A 20,068-nucleotide genomic window follows, 5' to 3' on the forward strand; every position below is an offset into this window, starting at 1 on the left:
AGAAAGGAACATTTAACAAAAGAGGTAGATTTCTGAAGAAATTTATGAAAATATTTGGTAAGGAAGATGTGAATTCAGTAATATGAACGTGTAGATAATTTAGATATTATTCCACAAGGTACAATAATTGAGCTAGACTAGACAGAAATTATATACAGTAGCTCCATGGGTTCTTAGGTAAGTACTAGGCTAGCTGCCCTTGTAGACCATTTTAAGCTTATCCATTTTCATTTTTTATGCTCAAAGTAGTACAGGATGAAGTCCTAGGGTAAATCTTCTGTTTCCCATTCATAGATCTAACTTGTGCTTGAAAATGGACAAGGATGAACTTTGTTTTAAGTGTCTTGGGAGTCTGTTCCATAGCAGTGGTATCCTCATTGAAATACACCTGCCCCTCCAAACCATTCTGCTGAAGTTGGAAAAGAGGTTTAGATACTAAACTGAGTATTTCTGATGCTACTTGACTTGCTGATGCGCAGTAAATCCATCAGTAATGGATCAGAGGATGCCTTGCATGCCAGACATAGTTCACCTCTTAGCAGTCTGTGGGATACCGAGTATAGTGACAGGGCTTTAAGAGAGTCAACGCAGAACATGTCGTTTAGACCTTGTATTCTTTTAGTAAGGCATCTCTGTGGGTGTTCCAATAATTGCATGTGTCTGGACAATCCATGCCAAAGGGGGCATTATATTCAATGACAGGCCTAATGAGAGTGGAGTAAAGAGGGACAATGACATACCTAGATCTAGACACAATCCCTTTGTTTATAAGTTGCACAATATGGAAAGACTTTCTAACAACAAAAGACACATGTTGGTCAAAAGTTAGGTCACCATCTATACACGTTTCCAAATCCCGAACAAGTGGGTCAACTCTTAGGGTTGTATTGTCAATGTGGTATTTCCCTGGGGTAAATGACTTCCTAAAGGATACATTCAGTTTTAGGCAATGCTTTTGAAACCAGTTATTTATTTGAAACAAACCTTCCTGCGGGAGGAATTTTATGAGTAGGGCAATGGATGAATTTGATTTCTTCATACAATAATAAGATTAATTAGAAGGCTATATGAGGGATTGGAGGAAAAAGTCAAAGTTGGAAGGTTCTTCTCTGATAAGTTGTGTCTGAACAGATGAACCAGGCAAGTGTGTCCTCCTTCCCCTTTTTTATTTGCATTATATTTAGAACCATCGGTAAAGAAAAATATAGAACTCAGAAATTCAAGGATGTAACTGGTGTGGTACTCAAGAAAAGTTGGCTTTATTGTAGATTCTATTATTTTGTACCAGATGGATGCAGAAAAGTACATTTTAGGGTTGTGGAACATTCTGAGACAGTTTAACTTTTTTGGGGGAATATAAAATTAATGAAAATAAAACTGAGTCTATAGATGTAAGCTATGTACCCATACATGAACTGGTTCAGCAATACCCATAGTTATGAGGACATAATAAAATGAAATATTTAGGAGCATGGATTAAAATAATTCTGTTATGGTAAGTAAGGATACTTGGGAAGAGAATAAACAAAAGATAATACAAAAACTGAAAAAAATTGGAAGTACATGAGTATGGATATGCATAACAAAATGCAAGCAGTAAAATGCTTTTGGTCCCTTTAGTTTTGTACACAGGTCAGGCATATTTTTATCAAAGAGAAGTTGCAGATAGTAATCAATATAGATTTGAAGTTATTTTATTTGGGAGGGAAACAGAGCAAGAGTCAAGTGGGATAAGTTGATCATCCCAATAGAACAAGGAGGTTTAGCAATATCCAATTTGAAGGGATATTTTAGTGCTACATAGTTAAGGCTCTTACACATAACACAAGCAGAAAGCTACAATTCAAGGTGGAAAGGGAGGATGATGAAGCAGGGGGTAATTCAAGAAATAAGGAAAGAGTGGGATATTGAACTCAGATCATTAAGGAGAATAGCAACAGTCATACAGAATATTACATTCATAAAGTAGCAGAAAGAATACTAAGAACTAAGCCAGCATGGGAATGAAGAAAGGATATTCTGACATTAGGGATGATTGCAATTAGGGGTACAATGAATAGGAAAGAGGGGGCTGGAATTTACTGGAGGAAGCAGGCAAAGGAACCAAGGTACTGGGGAACAAATAATTAGAGAGGGAAAGGTAATAGAATGGAAAGAGACCAAGAAGACATTTGGATTGCAGGCTATTGATTGCCTTCACTATCAGGGATTGACATCAGAATATAAAACAAAGAGAAAGGGATAGAAGAATCCTGAATGAATGACCTGCACTGGTTGAGTTTTTAACTGAATCTAGAACAGAAGTTTCCTTTAAAAAAGGGATAATTAGTAGAGCATATACAATATTGCACAATAACTACAGGAATTAATCAGAAGAGGTCAGAAAAGATTAGATATGTAATTCACAGAGAAACAATGGTAGGATATACGTATGGCAACCAATTATGCAACAAAATCTAGAAGATTTAGGATTTTTGCCTGCAACTAACCAACTTGCAATAACAAACTAATTTAAACTAAAGGACCACACAAGAAACCAAATGGCAATAATTTTGCCTGCAACTGTTTGCAGAGATACTTTTATATTCTATGCAGACTCTAAATGATTTTTACTCAAGTAGATGGTAAATTTTGGAGGTGTAATAGAGAAGAAGGAGGTACCTGAGAGCATATATTTTTGAACCATAATGAGTTGGCAAACTTCAAAACATTCCCTACAGAGTACTCTGTCAGGATTACTGCACAAGCAAATGAGTGTAACTAAGGAAATGAGTTTTTGACCTGGGATACAGGATCTGAATTGCCTAGACATAGTATGCCCCTGTTAAGTTTAATTCTGGTGGCTGCCGAAAAAAGCATCTACTAGAAAATGGAAATCAAAGACTAAACCAACTATACTTAAAGTACTGAATATTGCAACAGATAAAAGAACAGGAATGGGATCTTTAGAAAAGAGTTGTAGTAAATTACATAGAAAAATGGAAATTGTGAGAACAATGCAAGCAGAAAAATGTTTTGGTGGAGGAATGAGGTTTAAGAGAAGGTAGGAACTGAACAATTTATGTAATGTTGCTTTGATTATATGGTCTAGAACAATATATGTCATGTATAATGTTTGTAGATGTGAATCTGTTACTATAGTGTAATTACATTTATACAAATGAAGGTTTGCTTATGTCACAAGTGATAATTCAATAACGGTGTTTAAAAAGAAACAACTTACTACAACAATCCCCTCCTACAGCCCAGAAAGCCATATAGAATGCAACCTTATAGTATAAAACTCCAGCCACAAAACTACACAGTACAAATCCAAGAACACACAGTCGCTATAGCCCAAAGGTCTGCTCCAAAAACCAAAAGAGCAAATATGTAGAAACAAATTGGAAGCTGACCACCACAATAAATGGAAGAAGTATTTAATATAAACAGACAAGCGCTTTCACGTGTACTTAGACACGCTTCTTCAGATCCTTACAACTAACTGTTTGAAATTCAAAAGTATATATAGGCAGTCCTAAAATAATAATAATTATTCAATTAATTAATCTAATTATTCTAAATGCAAGCATGTGTTTAAAATCATTCAATTAAAAAGGACAATGCACTAATAGATGCTGCAACTTAAGACAAAAAGCAAAATCAAACATATAGAAATTCTAAGTGAGCAAAGTTAGACAATCAGAAATTTTAAAGAGTTATTAAACAACAATAATAATAATAGCACTTGATAAAACAATATATCCTTTAAAACTCGTGTGTGTACTTCTCATGTAAATATGAGTATAAATATAAATTCTAAAAGCTATGCATCAGATGTGTCCTGTGAACATGTTATGTATGTACAAAAGTCTTAATGCTGATAAAAATAAAATAAATATTATGATGTCTGGTTCTCTAAAACATGGGTAGGATATTATTACATTTGATGAAATCTGACACTTGTTAAATAAACCAACAAAGGTAGTGAAGGTATGATATATATAAGTATAAATATATATAAGTATAAATATAAAAGTGAGTCTGTATATAAATATAAATACAAGTCAGTATAAAAATATCAATATGTAAATATAAAAAATATATAAACATGTAAGTATAAATATAAATATAAACATATTAATTGATGTAAACTATTGTATGGATATAAATATGTATAAAAATATGTATAAAAATACAACTGTGGATGAATAAATATGTAGGCAAATAGATGTTGATATAGATAAAGATAGATCCATCTATATAACTCACTTGTTGTTAAACAGTAATGTCAAATAAACACTATGAATATCAGTGCAGTAATTTCTTCAAAGCAACTAAATCAAGATCACTTAATCTCATGTACAAAATCAAACTTCATGGGTGAAATCAAACTCTGTATCGTTAAAAATGGCATAATAAGTATATATCATTACAAATATATATTAGTAAAAACATAAACATGTATATTTCTAACTCATGAATACACAGCAAGGGAATGAAACAAACTATATCTAACTAAAATGTCTTAGCTAAACATATGAGACAAGTGAGCCTCACTGACCTAAACACTGTGTGTGTGTCTAGGATGTGTATAGGAACAATCTGTGAAATGCTTGCCAAAACCTACATATAAACATTTCCTACAACGAAAAACATAAATAATGTACCTATATACTTAATATTCAACATCAGATGTCATTGAGAGGTCACTTGGCACTGCGTCCTTTCAGAGGAGCCCTGATGCTGACATATTGATTTAGCCCTGGTTCATAATGAGCTTTGAGTTTAAAAATCCAAGAGAGTTCTACTAGTTCTAAATCATTGAAATTATCTCCATCTCTGGAGTTTGGTAGAACTGTTTGTAAAACTCTAAATACAAACGAATGTGTTGAGTTTTTGGAGATGTGTTTTGCTAGAGCATTCTTAGTATCAACCTTTTTAATGTCTAAAGTATGTTCCAACACCCTCTCTCTCAAGGTTCTGGTAGTCATTCCTACATAGAACGCTGTGCATCTCTGGCAAGTAGCCAAGTAGATAAGATTCTTGCTTGCACATGTGGCAGTTTGATGAGGTTCAAACCTGTAGTCCAAAATTGGATGCTCAAATTCTTGAACTGTGGTAATCAAAGTGCATATACTGCACTTATTGCAAGAGAAGGTTCCTTTCCTCATATTCTTATTCATACTAATGTCCTTGCTGGCCATGTTCGACTCAACACATAAAAGCCTACTGAGGTTCTTACTATTACGAAATGTATAAGATGGTGTTGGGCCCACTAGTGCTGCCAACCGTTGATCAGTCAAAAGGATATGCCAGTTGCTAAGAATTATGTCTTTGATATGATGAATGTCATTAGTATATCTGAGATTAATTCTAATTCTTGAATTATCAAAGACTTCTTGCCATAATGTACAGACATTCTGCTATGATTTCCATTGGGAGTTGTCTGTTCATTAAATATAATCTGGTTCTTGACCTTCTTGACCTTCTCTTCATCATAGCCTCTGTTCAAAAAACACTGTTCTAAAAAATTACTCTGTTCAATGAGTTCAGCACTACTGTGACATAGCCTCTTGATTCTAATGAATTGGCTCTTCAATATGCTGTCAAATACGTATCTAGGATGCATACTATTAAACTGGAGTAAGGTGTTTCTCCAGCATCCCTTCCTGTAAATAGTTGTTTCAATCTTGTGATCTGTATTCTTATATAGCTTCACATCTAGAAAATTTATGCTATATGTATCATGACTTGTTGTAAAACTCAGAAAATCGGTGGTGGATTCTAATTGTTCTATGAATGTGAGAAGCTCAAGTGCACTTCCATGCCAAAATAAAAGAACGTCATCCACAAACCGTTTATAAAGGCTCACCTTCTTAAAGCTGTCATGTTTAAATAAGAACCTCTGCTCCCAATACAACATCACTAAGTTTGCATAAGTATTGGCGCAGGGGGTGCCCATGGCTACCCCCCACTGCTGCAAATACAACTGGTCCCTGAATTTAAACACATTGTTGGTCAAAACTAGTTCCATAACATCACACAACAGTCTTTCTTCATTAGTGTTAAACTTCTGGCTCCGATTTATGATGTTCCTCAGAGCTTCTAAGCCAAAATCGTTGGGTATGGCAGTGAACAAGTTCTTTACATCCAAAGTCACAAACAACAATTCATCCATATTTGCATGGGAGTATTTGCTTATGCACTCAAGCAACTCATAGGTATCCTTCAAAATGGATGTAGTCTCACTAACCAGGGGTCTAAGTTTCTTCTCTAAAAAGACTGACAGTGTCTCAGTCACCCAGCCTTGTCCCACTACTATAGGTCTCATTGGGGGCGGGTACAGGGCCTTGTGTATTTTCGGTAGACCTTTTATGTATGGTGTCGAGGTTTTCAATGAAAAAATATTGATACAAATCATAATCTATCTGCCTACACATTAAGTATTCATAAAGTTCTTGATGTACTTTGTAGATGATTTTGGTAAGTTCTAAGTGATTAATGGGTTTATAGGTGGAGGTCTCATTCAAAAGTGTAAGCATGGCATCTATGTATACATTGGTATCTAGCAAAACTATTGCCCCTCCCTTGTCTGCTGATTTAATCACCAAATCATTATTGCGTTTCAGATAAAAATCCTATCCCATTCAGTACTGTGTGTATTAAAGAACAAGCCACTATGTTTAAAATCATAAAATACTTGTATAAATCATCTTCACAGATTTTCAAAAGCATTCAGCTACAGCAGTTAATGTAGGTGTAAAAGTACTCTTTTTTCTAAAACATACATCACTAGTTTGATCAGGAACATCATTTGAAGCCTTTTTGTTGTTGAATAACAATTTCAAAGATACATTCCGTAGAAAAAGTCTCAAATCCTTTAAAACTTCAGGTAAATTGCTAACTTGAGCTGGTATGTAATTCAAACCTTTGTTTAAAAGCTCATAGTCCAAGGGTGTCAAAATGTACCTGGATAAATTAACTGTTAAGTTGCTCCATTCCTCCATCGACCTCTCCGACTCTGTTGTTCTCCCGATAGCTTCCTCTTGAATCTGTCTCTGCTGTCGGACCTCCCTCTCGTTCCATATTGGCTCTGTACTGGAAGGGGTAAAAAACGTTCGATATGTGTCTGTGCTATCTTCGGTTTAGCACCCGTGTTATTCGTGGTGGAGCGTAGTAGAGCTAGCTGGTTCGGCGGTGGCGTGCAGTCAGTATCCATTGTAGGGGTAGTAGAGGCTCTCACTGATGACGTCATCACCCCTTGTGTTGTAGGCACGTCATTTAAAGCAGTAGTGTCCCTTTGACCGGTAGTGGAAGCAGATGCTTCGGTATTAAAAACATCATTGTCAGTAGTGGCCGCAAGCCCAGTCTCCCTGACATTTCTACTCCTTGGCCATAAGAAGACTTGACTGTTCGTGAAATCGAAGTAGTCTCGTTGAAGTTTGCGCATTTTAGTCTGTTGTAAACGCTCCCCATAGGAGCACGTTTGATTGAGTAGGGATTCTATACGTTGCTTGTACATGGCCCCTTTAAATTTCTCATGTGTAGTATTATACAACTCTTCAGCCTTAGTGCTCAATTCCTTCTCTATAGGGGAAAAATAGTCCAGCAGTAATCTGATGTAATTATAGCTAAGTTCTAAATTCAACTGCTGCCACCTCTTGAGTAAGTCCGGATGGCTGTCGCCATAGGTGGGCATACAAAGGACTCTCATCCCTCTCGGCACTATTTTGAAGTGCAGGCATGCTTCTAAGTGTCTCCTTTGCCAAGTAAGTCTTTGAAGCTTGTACAACATATTTTCTAGTTCCTTAATACTCACGTTGAATTCATGTAAATTGTCACTATTAGTAGCTTCAACATTAGGACTAGTGACAAAAAGTTCCATCGCAAGGAAGGGATTATCACGTACATCCATAACAGTCTCCCACCTCCTCCTCTGATCCGTTTTCTCTGGTGCAAAATCAAGTTCTATCGAAGGGTTATCCATCGTGTGGCTAGGCGACTCAAAACAAATAGAGGTAAATCCAAGAACACACAGTCGCTATAGCCCAAAGGTCTGCTCCAAAAACCAAAAGAGCAAATATGTAGAAACAAATTGGAAGCTGACCACCACAATAAATGGAAGAAGTATTTAATATAAACAGACAAGCGCTTTCACGTGTACTTAGACACGCTTCTTCAGATCCTTACAACTAACTGTTTGAAATGAGGATGTATGTGGGGGGCCTAGAAAGGAACATTTAACAAAAGAGGTAGATTTCTGAAGAAATTTATGAAAATATTTGGTAAGGAAGATGTGAATTCAGTAATATGAACGTGTAGATAATTTAGATATTATTCCACAAGGTACAATAATTGAGCTAGACTAGACAGAAATTATATACAGTAGCTCCATGGGTTCTTAGGTAAGTACTAGGCTAGCTGCCCTTGTAGACCATTTTAAGCTTATCCAATTTCATTTTTTATGCTCAAAGTAGTACAGGATGAAGTCCTAGGGTAAATCTTCTGTTTCCCATTCATAGTTCTAACTTGTGCTTGAAAATGGACAAGGATGAACTTTGTTTTAAGTGGCTTGGGAGTCTGTTCCATAGCAGTGGTATCCTCATTGAAATATACCTGCCCCTCCAAACCATTCTGCTGAAGTTGGAAAAGAGGTTTAGATACCTAAACTGAGTATTTCTGATGCTACTTGACTTGCTGATGCGCAGTAAATCCATCAGTAATGGATCAGAGGATGCCTTGCATGCCAGACATAGTTCACCTCTTAGCAGTCTGTGGGATACCGAGTATAGTGACAGGGCTTTAAGAGAGTCAATGCAGGACATGTCGTTTAGACCTTGTATTATTTTAGTAAGGCATCTCTGTGGGTGTTCCAATAATTGCATGTGTCTGGACAATCCATGCCAAAGGGGGCATTATATTCAATGACAGGCCTAATGAGAGTGGAGTAAAGAGGGACAATGACATACCTAGATCTAGACACAATCCCTTTGTTTATAAGTTGCACAATATGGAAAGACTTTCTAACAACAAAAGACACATGTTGGTCAAAAGTTAGGTCACCATCTATACAAGTTTCCAAATCCCGAACAAGTGGGTCAACTCTTAGGGTTGTATTGTCAATGTGGTATTTCCCTGGGGTAAATGACTTCCCAAAGGATACATTCAGTTTTAGGCAATGCTTTTGAAACCAGTTATTTATTTGAAACAAACCTTCCTGCGGGAGGAATTTTATGAGTAGGGCAATGGATGAATTTGATTTCTTCATACAATAATAAGATTAATTAGAAGGCTATATGAGGGATTGGAGGAAAATGTAAAAGTTGGAAGGTTCTTCTCTGATAAGTTGTGTCTGAACAGATGAACCAGGCAAGTGTGTCCTCTTTCCCCTTTTTTATTTGCATTATATTTAGAACCATTGGTAAAGAAAAATATAGAACTCAGAAATTCAAGGATGTAACTGGTGTGGTACTCAAGAAAAGTTGGCTTTATTGTAGATTCTATTATTTTGTACCAGATGGATGCAGAAAAGTACATTTTAGGGTTGTGGAACATTCTGAGACAGTTTAACTTTTTTGGGGGAATATAAAATTAATGAAAATAAAACTGAGTCTATAGATGTAAGCTATGTACCCATACATGAACTGGTTCAGCAATACCCATAGTTATGGGGACATAATAAAATGAAATATTTAGGAGCATGGGTTAAAATAATTATGTTATGGTAAGTAAGGATACTTGGGAAGAGAATAAACAAAAGATAATACAAAAACTGAGAAAAATTGGAAGCACATGAGTATGGATATGCATAACAAAATGCAAGCAGTAAAATGCTTTTGGTCCCTTTAGTTTTGTACACAGGTCAGGCATATTTTTAACAAAGAGAAGTTGCAGATAGTAATCAATATAGATTTGAAGTTATTTTATTTGGGAGGGGAACAGAGCAAGAGTCAAGTGGGATAAGTTGATCATCCCAATAGAACAAGGAGGTTTAGCAATATCCAATTTGAAGGGATATTTTAGTGCTACATAGTTAAGGCTCTTACACATAACACAAGCAGAAAGCTACAATTCAAGGTGGAAAGGGAGGATGATGAAGCAAGGGGTAATTCAAGAAATAAGGAAAGAGTGGGATATTGAACTCAGATCCATTAAGGAGAATAACAACAGTCATACAGAATATTACATTCATAAAGTAGCAGAAAGAATACTAAGAACTAAGCCAGCATGGGAATGAAGAAAGGATATTCTGACATTAGGGATGATTGCAATTAGGGGTACAATGAATAGGAAAGAGGGGGCTGGAATTTACTGGAGGAAGCAGGCAAAGGAACCAAGGTACTGGGGAACAAATAATTAGAGAGGGAAAGGTAATAGAATGGAAAGAGACCAAGAAGACATTTGGATTGCAGGCTATTGATTGCCTTCACTATCAGGGATTGACATCAGAATATAAAACAAAGAGAAAGGGATAGAAGAATCCTGAATGAATGACCTGCACTGGTTGAGTTTTTAACTGAATCTAGAACAGAAGTTTCCTTTAAAAAAGGGATAATTAGTAGAGCATATACAATATTGCACAATAACTACAGGAATTAATCAGAAGAGGTCAGAAAAGATTAGATATGTAATTCACAGAGAAACAATGGTAGGATATACGTATGGCAACCAATTATGCAACAAAATCTAGAAGATTTAGGATTTTTGCCTGCAACTAACCAACTTGCAATAACAAACTAATTTAAACTAAAGGACCACACAAGAAACCAAATGGCAATAATTTTGCCTGCAACTGTTTGCAGAGATACTTTTATATTCTATGCAGACTCTAAATGATTTTTACTCAAGTAGATGGTAAATTTTGGAGGTGTAATAGAGAAGAAGGAGGTACCTGAGAGCATATATTTTTGAACCATAATGAGTTGGCAAACTTCAAAACATTCCCTACAGAGTACTCTGTCAGGATTACTGCACAAGCAAATGAGTGTAACTAAGGAAATGAGTTTTTGACCTGGGATACAGGATCTGAATTGCCTAGACATAGTATGCCCCTGTTAAGTTTAATTCTGGTGGCTGCGAAAAAAGCATCTACTAGAAAATGGAAATCAAAGACTAAACCAACTATACTTAAAGTACTGAATATTGCAACAGATAAAATAACAGGAATGGGATCTTTAGAAAAGAGTTGTAGTAAATTACATAGAAAAATGGAAATTGTGAGAACAATGCAAGCAGAAAAATGTTTTGGTGGAGGAATGAGGTTTAAGAGAAGGTAGGAACTGAACAATTTATGTAATGTTGCTTTGATTATATGGTCTAGAACAATATATGTCATGTATAATGTTTGTAGATGTGAATCTGTTACTATAGTGTAATTACATTTATACAAATGAAGGTTTGCTTATGTCACAAGTGATAATTCAATAACGGTGTTTAAAAAGAAACAACTTACTACAACAATCCCCTCCTACAGCCCAGAAAGCCATATAGAATGCAACCTTATAGTATAAAACTCCAGCCACAAAACTACACAGTACAAATCACAATCTATCTTTTCTAGCACCTAAACATTGGCAGTTACTCCCTCTCAACTAATAAGACTTTAAATCTTCACTAAATTCAGACACCAGTTTAAACCCTACCTGATCAAACAAAGTCTATGCAAATGATACTCTTCAGGCAAATTATGTAACCTCACCTACTTACTCCTCCTGCCCTCATTCTAAATAAACAATTGGCAATTATAACCACTTTGTTCTCTTTTTGACAATGATTTTTAAGAATTTTGTATGCCCTGTGCACTGTACATAGGTATATAGCTCTCATTTGTACTCTTGTATTATCATTAATATGTATAGCCTTTATTTAAACTGGTATGACTAAACTAGTAGTGTGTATAACTTCACTCTGACCTGATGTTATTGTGATATCTCTCTCTTTAACTACTTACATTGGACATAAAACTAGTCACCTATGAAACTCAACTCAGGTAACCAAACAAACAAGTAAAACAAACAAAAATAAAAAATTAAAATAAAAAAATAAAATTAACATATAAAATACAAAACATAGAAAAGTAAATTGTACTTGGTATGAGTTACTGAACCATTAGAAATTAAAAATTAAATCTCTCACCAGTGGTGTAAATTGATAAAGCCCTGACTATAACTCTGCCAACCCAAGATAAAATAACAGCTCAAGAACTTAATGAAGCTGGTTGGGAGGATGGGTGTGCCAGAGGGAGGGGGTACTGGGCAGTCTATGCCACCATTCCTTAACACAATCTCTGACAGAGGGCAAGGTCAAGGATGAAAGGGTGGGAACCAGTAGAAGAAGGATGTGGCATGGCCACCCATGCCAGAAATGTTAGTGCCTCTCAGTCATACGCAAGGAGCATATAGAGACAGAATAGGCAGTCCCTATAGTGACACAGGTATCCATGTCACCACACAACAGCAGGGGTTAAGGCCATTCATACATAAATGGTCTCATTACCAGAATACCAGCTACAGCTCCAAACACCCTGATGTCAGTCTATAATAATGGCCTCTCCAGACAGATGTCATCTTAGAGGATCAGAAAGAGGATTTTCCATTCCTAGGGAACAAATTGGCTGAAGTCTGATAGGGAAGACTTGATAGTTAGCAATTCAGAGGAGGAAAAAGCACAGAGAAAAAAAGAAACTGAAACTAAAGTTGATTCTCAAATATGCAAACATATGCAGTGCTTTTAGCTTTAAATGCATTATATTATTTAAACATAAGTTTTTAGACTCAGCACTCTTCCTTAGGATTTCTTTCAAACTCAGCTCCAGCATGTTCCTTATGCTAGCTGGTTCCTCTTTAGACATGTCAACCCAGCAATTGGTTACATTTCACCTCAAAACATCCAGCCCCCATAAACAATACCACCCCCTGTTGAGTCTTCAAAAAGGCAAAAATTTAACACTTGTATGAAATCTCCAAATTTACCCAAGCAAGCCCCATTGTAGACCCAGAATATGCAGCCACCTATGCACAGATGTATATGCTAATTTAAATAAATGCATTGACACTGCAGTCCTTACAAGAACCAAATACAGCAGTAAATTCAATAACAAACCAACCTGGTGGTCAGTAGATATAAAAAACTTTATAACGTAAGAAATAAACTGTTTAGCTTACCTTGTAAAGCCAAACCACCTCAACACAAAGACAATATAAACAAGTCTGACGAAGAAATTCAAGACAATTATTATGACCATCAAAGCTTCCCATATACTTAGTTTGGTTTCTAAGGCTAAGGATATTATAAGTCCATCTTCAGATATATTGGAAAATTAAGGAATGATTCACATTACTGCTCTGAACTTATCTAAAATGGCTCCTCCCACTCCAATACAAAAGACATTGCAAACATACCAGTGAACAAGTTTGCTACAGGTTTCTCCTGTAAAACTATCATCACAATTCTAAACATCCCTGAGTTAATTACCCCACCATCTCAAAGGATCATCTCCTTAAAGCACTCTCCAAGAGCAAAAACACTTTCTCCATTGGTCCCAAAAATATACTCGGCTGTCTAGTAGACAGTGTAAAGTTTGCCCTCAGTGATCCTCTCTTTAAATTGTTCAACCTAAACCTGGCAACAGGTTAGGTCCCTGAATCATAGACTACTTCATTGTTGATGCCTCTTCATAAGGGTGGTCCCACCAGTGACCCAAGTAACTGCAGACTTTACAAGACTAGTCTGTAAAGACATTTAAGTGTATCATCAGTGACCTCATAAATCATGAGATTAAAGATTTGATCAGGCTCAACCCACAGCAATTCAGATTTGTTAAAGATAGTCTATGTTTACTTAATCTTGTGACATTCTTGCCTTTAGTGTTCTCATCCACTGTGTCTTCAATCAGTTTTTGTAACTGATACTTTCTTTTCTGAACTTTCCTATTGTATCTTGCCCATATCCATCCCATATCCTCCTGTAGTTCCTTCTCTGTTTTAATTGTTATTAACACAATTTCATAGTGCAATATGTCTCCCTTTCTGAATTTTCATCTACTTAGACCTTTTTAGAAAGTCATCTTTTCCTAGTATCCTATCCAGCCTACTGGTTTAAATCAAACAGTTTCTGGTAAATGTGTACTTCCTCGTTTTTGGGTGTCTTTCTCTTCATACAGCCTTCCACTCACCTTCTTTTAGCTTAATGTCTATGTTCCTTTTCATCTTTACGGTGCACTCTTGACAAACAGCCTGTCTTTCTTGGGATCTACTTTGACATTGAAGTCCCCTCCAATGATTTCCCCTCCATCCCTTTTTATTTAATTTGATTTTTTGAAGAACTTACTGTAAATGTCCTCTATACCCTTGTTTGGGGCATACCGGTTTCTTATTGTCCATCTCCTCCATTTATTCTTCCTTGCCAAATAACTGGTCCTCGATCGCCACTTTTTTGTACCCTTTCACTTAGTACATGTAATCCTTTTCTAAAAAGTGCTGTCCATCCACCCTGCTTTACTGCCTGCTTTCTCCTTCGACTACTGTGGGATCATGATCTTTTCTCACTCTTTTACCTTTAATTTGGCCTCCTGGAGCAGTATCACATCCCCTTGCAACCTGCTCATTCTGCTGTGTATTTCTTTACTTTTGATTATGTGCAAAACCCTACCCCCCTCCATTTTCCAGGTTACCACTTTTGGTCAATGTTCATTTTCTTCTGTTATCTTTGGTTTTGCCCTGCTCCTCCCCACTCATCACTATCTTTGAAACAGCTTTTCTCTCTTGGGTTTCCCTGCTGCGCTGGACCTTTTGTCCTTTGGCCTTCACCTATGCTCAGCCCTCACACCCCCATAGAGTTAAATTTGCCACCCTCCATCTTGTGATCCAAGCACCTGTGGACTTGGATTGTACACATTGTCCTTTTTACACAGTTATCTTTTAGCCTCAGTCTTCTTGCTTTCACTACCCCCTACTTACCTATATCTGCTGTGCCTCTCTCTCTTTCTCTCTCTCTCTCTCTCTCCCCCCTTTTCCATAGTTGTTAAATGCTTCCTTTGTGTATCATTTTACTTTTGTGAAATCCATGTCATTCTGCCCAAATACACTGCAGTCAAACCTAAGACTGGTGTTTCCATATACTATTTTTTCTCTGCTTCCCCATTTTTCATTCAGGTACCATAACTCTTTTGCCCACTGCTTCAAAGAGAAAGTTTACTTTTAAATGAAAATACAAACATTATAAAATATGGTGTTTCATGAGCAAGACCACAGAACAGCAGTCTGCCTATCTGTGCCCACTATCTTTAACCTTTACCTTTCTCTTAGAACCTTAATTAAGAAGTTTCAACCTGTAAAACAGTTTGTTCCTGTGTATGAGCATACCATCACTGCTGGAACATGGTGTACTAAAAATACTTGTTAGTTTTGAAAGCTACCTCATGTACACAGAACTTTTAAGTCATTTTCCACCTCATTTTCCCTCTTTTGTCCTTTCACTTTCATTTAATTTGCCTCTCGGTTCTACTGACATCCAGCGATGACCCAAACCCTGCACATCATGGAACTTACTGCGTACATCTGCTCACATTTTCTTGCCTCTCAGTCTTACTCTCATCTCTCCCTGCATGATCAGGATGTCCACTCCTTGATAGCTTCCCTCTTCTTGACATCCTCCTGTGGTCTGATTTTTCTCCTACTGCTCTATTTTGATTTTCTCCCCTCAGTCTTTGACCAGTCCACCAGCTTGCTCAAGCCCACCCCAGGGTTCAGCACTGGGTGCCTGAATCCCCTGAGGATTCAACTACACAATCTTCTATTTTATAGTAAAATGAAAAAAAGGCTTCCATTACAACGAGAAGTTCACTGAAAAACTCTGTTAGGATATAAGCTTTAATAAAACGAAAAAATAAAAAGCACAAATTGTGCTGTTCAAGTTGCAGGTCAAACAGGATAAGCGCTTTCAGTTAAAAAGCCTTCTTCAGATCCTAGTGTGCAGACCTGACTTACTGCTGTTAAATAAAGATCCTTAATTGCTCAGCCAATCACATACAGCAATCAGATACATGCCTTCCTTAAGCCTCCATTTCATTTCTTAATCAGGCTTCTCTCTTTCAAAATGGGCTTAATAGGAACTACTCTGTTAAGCCCTAGAAACAGATTAGCTCTAAGGTTCATGATCCATTTGGTTTCTTCCTTATCAGTTTTGTTGACAATGTCTCCTCCACGAAGGTTGCTTTTCAGACATGTCCATATGGGGCATTAGTTATCTAATTTATTCTTGATGTCTAACGGGTGGCGAAGTACCCGTTCCTTGAATTTTCTATTCTTTTTTTCCTATGTAATAGGCTTGGCACAGTTTGCAAGTACCAACATATATAACATTCTTGCTGTTGCAGTTGGCAAAACCAGAGAACTTATAGCATTTGTTAGTTACCGGATGAACAAAACTGTTGGAACATTTAATGTGGCTGCAAGCTTTACAAAAGCCACATTTCCGAGTTCCTAACCTATTTCTTCCTTCTGTACTCTGCTTGTTAGGTATTCTATCATAGTTGCACAATAAATCCTTTATGTTCTTCTTGTTTTTAAAACCAAACTTAGGTGTGTCCCCTACAATTCTCTTAATTTTGCTATCAGCAGTTAGGACTGGCCAAAAGTTCTTGATGGTTTCACGGACATCAAAGGAGTCAGTGTTGTAGGTCATTATGCATCTGTGACTGTTGCTGCTACCACCTTTCTTCACATCACTCTGCATCTGCTTTGAGTAGTACGGTTGCCCTTTGTTGTGTCGAATGGACATTGCTTTGCCTTTACTCATATCTAATTGTTTTTTATTGTAGCCTCTTGAGGCAAAATTCTGTAAAGATTTGTCTTGTTCCTGCAGAAAATCATCATCATCAGTACAGAGCTTGGATATCCTGGTCACTTGATTTTCAACAATATTCTGAAAAACATGTCTCGGGTGCATGCTTTTATAATACAGCATATGGTTCCTCTATTTTGGTTTCCTGAATATAGTGGTGCCAATTCCTTTGCTATTATTCACTGAGATTCTCATGTCTAAGAACTCGATCTCTCATTGACGTTTTCACTTCGAACCTTAAAAAGCTGGTCATATTTGTTAAATAGTTAACAAAATCATTTAGGCACTGCATACTGCCCTTCCATAGGAATATAACATCATCCACAAACCTATTGTAAAAGATGATGCATTCCTTCCATTCATTTTTTGTATCCATTTTCCATTGCCTTTCCCATTCAGCTAGAATTATATTGGCATAGCTGTTTGCACAGGGGGTGCCCATGGCTACCCCCCATTTCTGCCAATAATAGCTCTCACCATAGAGGAACACATTGCTCTCCAGGACCAATTCCAGCAGGCTGGAGACTAGATTCACATCCATGCTCACTTCAGAGTGAGAGGCAAAGTCCCTTACTGCTTCTATTCCTAGATCGTTGGGTATGCAAGTGAATAAATTGTTAACATCCATCATCACCAAAATGAGGTTGTCTGTAGAGCTTTCTTGCTCCATTCTTTCATACAATCTCTCCAGCAACTGACCAGTGTCCCTCAATACAGTCTGTGCAAAAGGCAACAACTTCTTGAGTTCAGTTTCCACATAAATTGAAAGGGGCTCAGTGACCCAGCCTCTAATGCAATTATGCACAATCCTTTATTTGACATCAGTATAAAGACTGGCGCAAATCAGGAACTGATTACAGACTGTAATGAAGAATTTGAGAACATCTTTAGAGAAGTTGAGAATGCAGCCTAAAAAACTCAAGAGGCTGCAATGGCAGTGTTTTCACATGGAGGTGTGTTTACATCATAATGTGATAATGAGGGGATTGAGAATAAGGTGTATGCCTAGTTATGGGAACACCTACCCTGACCTCCTGGCCAAATGGCAGGAGATTAACATAGAGACAAGCTTCCGTTACATGCAGCTGCTAATAGACTACTTTAAGCCACATGAAGATGAGGTTTCTGCCCTTATTGAACATATGCAAAAGCAAATGGAAACTATGCGATTACCCGATAGCTGTTTGTTTAAGCTAGAGACCCTGCAAGATAAATTGGAAACATATGAGAACAAATTGAAAAATATAAAAATTAACAAACTGAAGAGAGATTATCTTGATTTTGCCAAAGGTCGCCTGTTTGAGTGGCTGAGGGATAAGAGAGTATCTGATAGAAAAGAACGCTCTGATAACATGGGAAATGTACCTGTGACATGCAGGACTGTTTCTAGTGTGAACACACAAGCGGAAGTACATAGTGATATACTCACCAATGGGCAGCATTCTGAATTAGCCCCTTGTAACACTCTTAACAAAAGGACTAATGGCAGTATAGTTAATGATGATTCTGACATGCTTGAGGTCATTACATTGCTAATGGAAAATGATAATGCAGTGAATGTAGACACTTCTTCGGCTGGAAGCACTCAGCCTTCAAGTGAAATAGTTCCAAGCGTGATACCAAAGAAGGGATCCATCCATGCACCTTTGCTACAGCAGCTCCCTTTTCTATTAACACAGAAAAACGTCAGGAGATCCAAGTCAGAAAGCAGAGAGAGGAAAAAGAGAAAGGTAACCTAGGAACTTTAGTGAGCTCAGATGAATCGACTTTGTTGGTAATTAATATATCTGATTATGAGTTAACAGCTACCCAAATGAGTGTTCTGCAAAGAGGCTTTCGCTTTATACCCTCAATACGTTCTGACCTGAGTGAGTTAGTGACAGACTTAAGGTGCTTTGGCAGGAATGTTACGTTGAAGTGGTTTTTTTTGATAATGAAATCACTGGTACAAACTACACATCATCTGTGTTGAAAAAAACAAGTTCCTTTGTTCGCAGTAATCATCCCACTGTGGAGATGTTCTTATGGTTGTGTGAGGATGAGGTGGCTGAACGGAGGTCAAGAGGAAAAAGTAAACACTATTACAACCTAACACAGGATGAGTTTCAGGAGCTAAATATTTGCAAATAATGAAAGAAATTATTTTCAGGCCAGCTGACAAAGGAGGAGCTTTAATAGTGATGAATTCGATACAGTATGCCCAGAAAATGCAGGATATGTTAAGCCATAGTGACACATACCACAAACTCGAGAAGTATCAAGTAGACAGATTGATTTCCTCAGTAAATAGTGTCCTATATGACAAATTAATGACAAGAGAAATTGATAAAAATCTATATGACTTTCTTGAAATGGTATATCCAACTATACCTGTTATTAAAGGGCTGCCAAAGATTCATAAGAACAGTGTTGACCCCCCCTCTGAGACTGATAGTTTCGGGGAGAGGCTGGGTCACTGAGCCCTTTTCAATTTATGTGGAAACTGAACCCAAGAAGGTGTTGCCTTTCACACAGACTGTATTGAGGGACACTGGTCAGTTGCTGGAGAGATTGTATGAAAGAATGGAGCAACAAAGCTCCACAGACAGCCTCATTTTGGTGACGATGGATGTTAACCATTTATTCACTTGCATACCCAACGATCTAGGAAAAGAAGCAGTAAGGGACTTTGCCTCTCACTCTGAAGTGAGCATAGATGTGAATCTAGTCTGCAGCCTGCTGGAATTGGTCCTGGAGAGCAATGTGTTCCTCTATGGTGAGAGCTATTATTGGCAGAAATGGGGGTAGCCATGGGCGCCCCCTGTGAAAACAGCTATGCCAATATAGTTCTAGCTGAATGGGAAAGGCAATGGAAAATGGATATGAAAAATGAATGGAAGGAATGCATCATCTTTTACAATAGGTTTGTGGATGATGTTATATTCCTATGGAAGGGCAGTATATAGCTCCTAAATGATTTTGTTAACTATTTAACAAATACGACCAGCTTTTTAAGGTTTGAAGTGAAAATGTCAGTAAGAAAGATCGAGTTCTTAGACATGAGAATCTCAATGAATAACAGCAAAGGAATTGGCACCACTATATTCGGGAAACCAAAATGGAGGAACCATATACTGTATTATAACAGCATGCACCCGAGACATGTTTTTCAGAATATTGTTGAAAATCAAGTGACCAGGATATCCATGCTCTGTACTGACGATGCTGATTTTCTTCAGGAACAAGACAAACTTTTACAGAATTT

The 20,068-nt window shown here is 37.1% G+C and overlaps 1 protein-coding gene across 1 annotated transcript in view; it reads right to left on the bottom strand.

The window, feature by feature from the left end:
• LOC122799665 overlaps nt 1–20,068 on the bottom strand; it is a 1,990,791-nt gene that overhangs the window by 1,031,244 nt on the left and 939,479 nt on the right. Inside the window, exon 26 of the mRNA XM_044068913.1 lies at nt 7,053–7,976. Coding sequence (XP_043924848.1) covers nt 7,053–7,976 — 924 coding nt within the window. The remainder of the gene's footprint in view (nt 1–7,052; nt 7,977–20,068) is intronic.

The sequence above is a fragment of the Protopterus annectens genome, chromosome 1.part0 (assembly GCF_019279795.1).
Source record: "Protopterus annectens isolate FY-2018-M chromosome 1.part0, PAN1.0, whole genome shotgun sequence".
Lineage (NCBI taxonomy): Eukaryota > Metazoa > Chordata > Ceratodontiformes > Protopteridae > Protopterus > Protopterus annectens.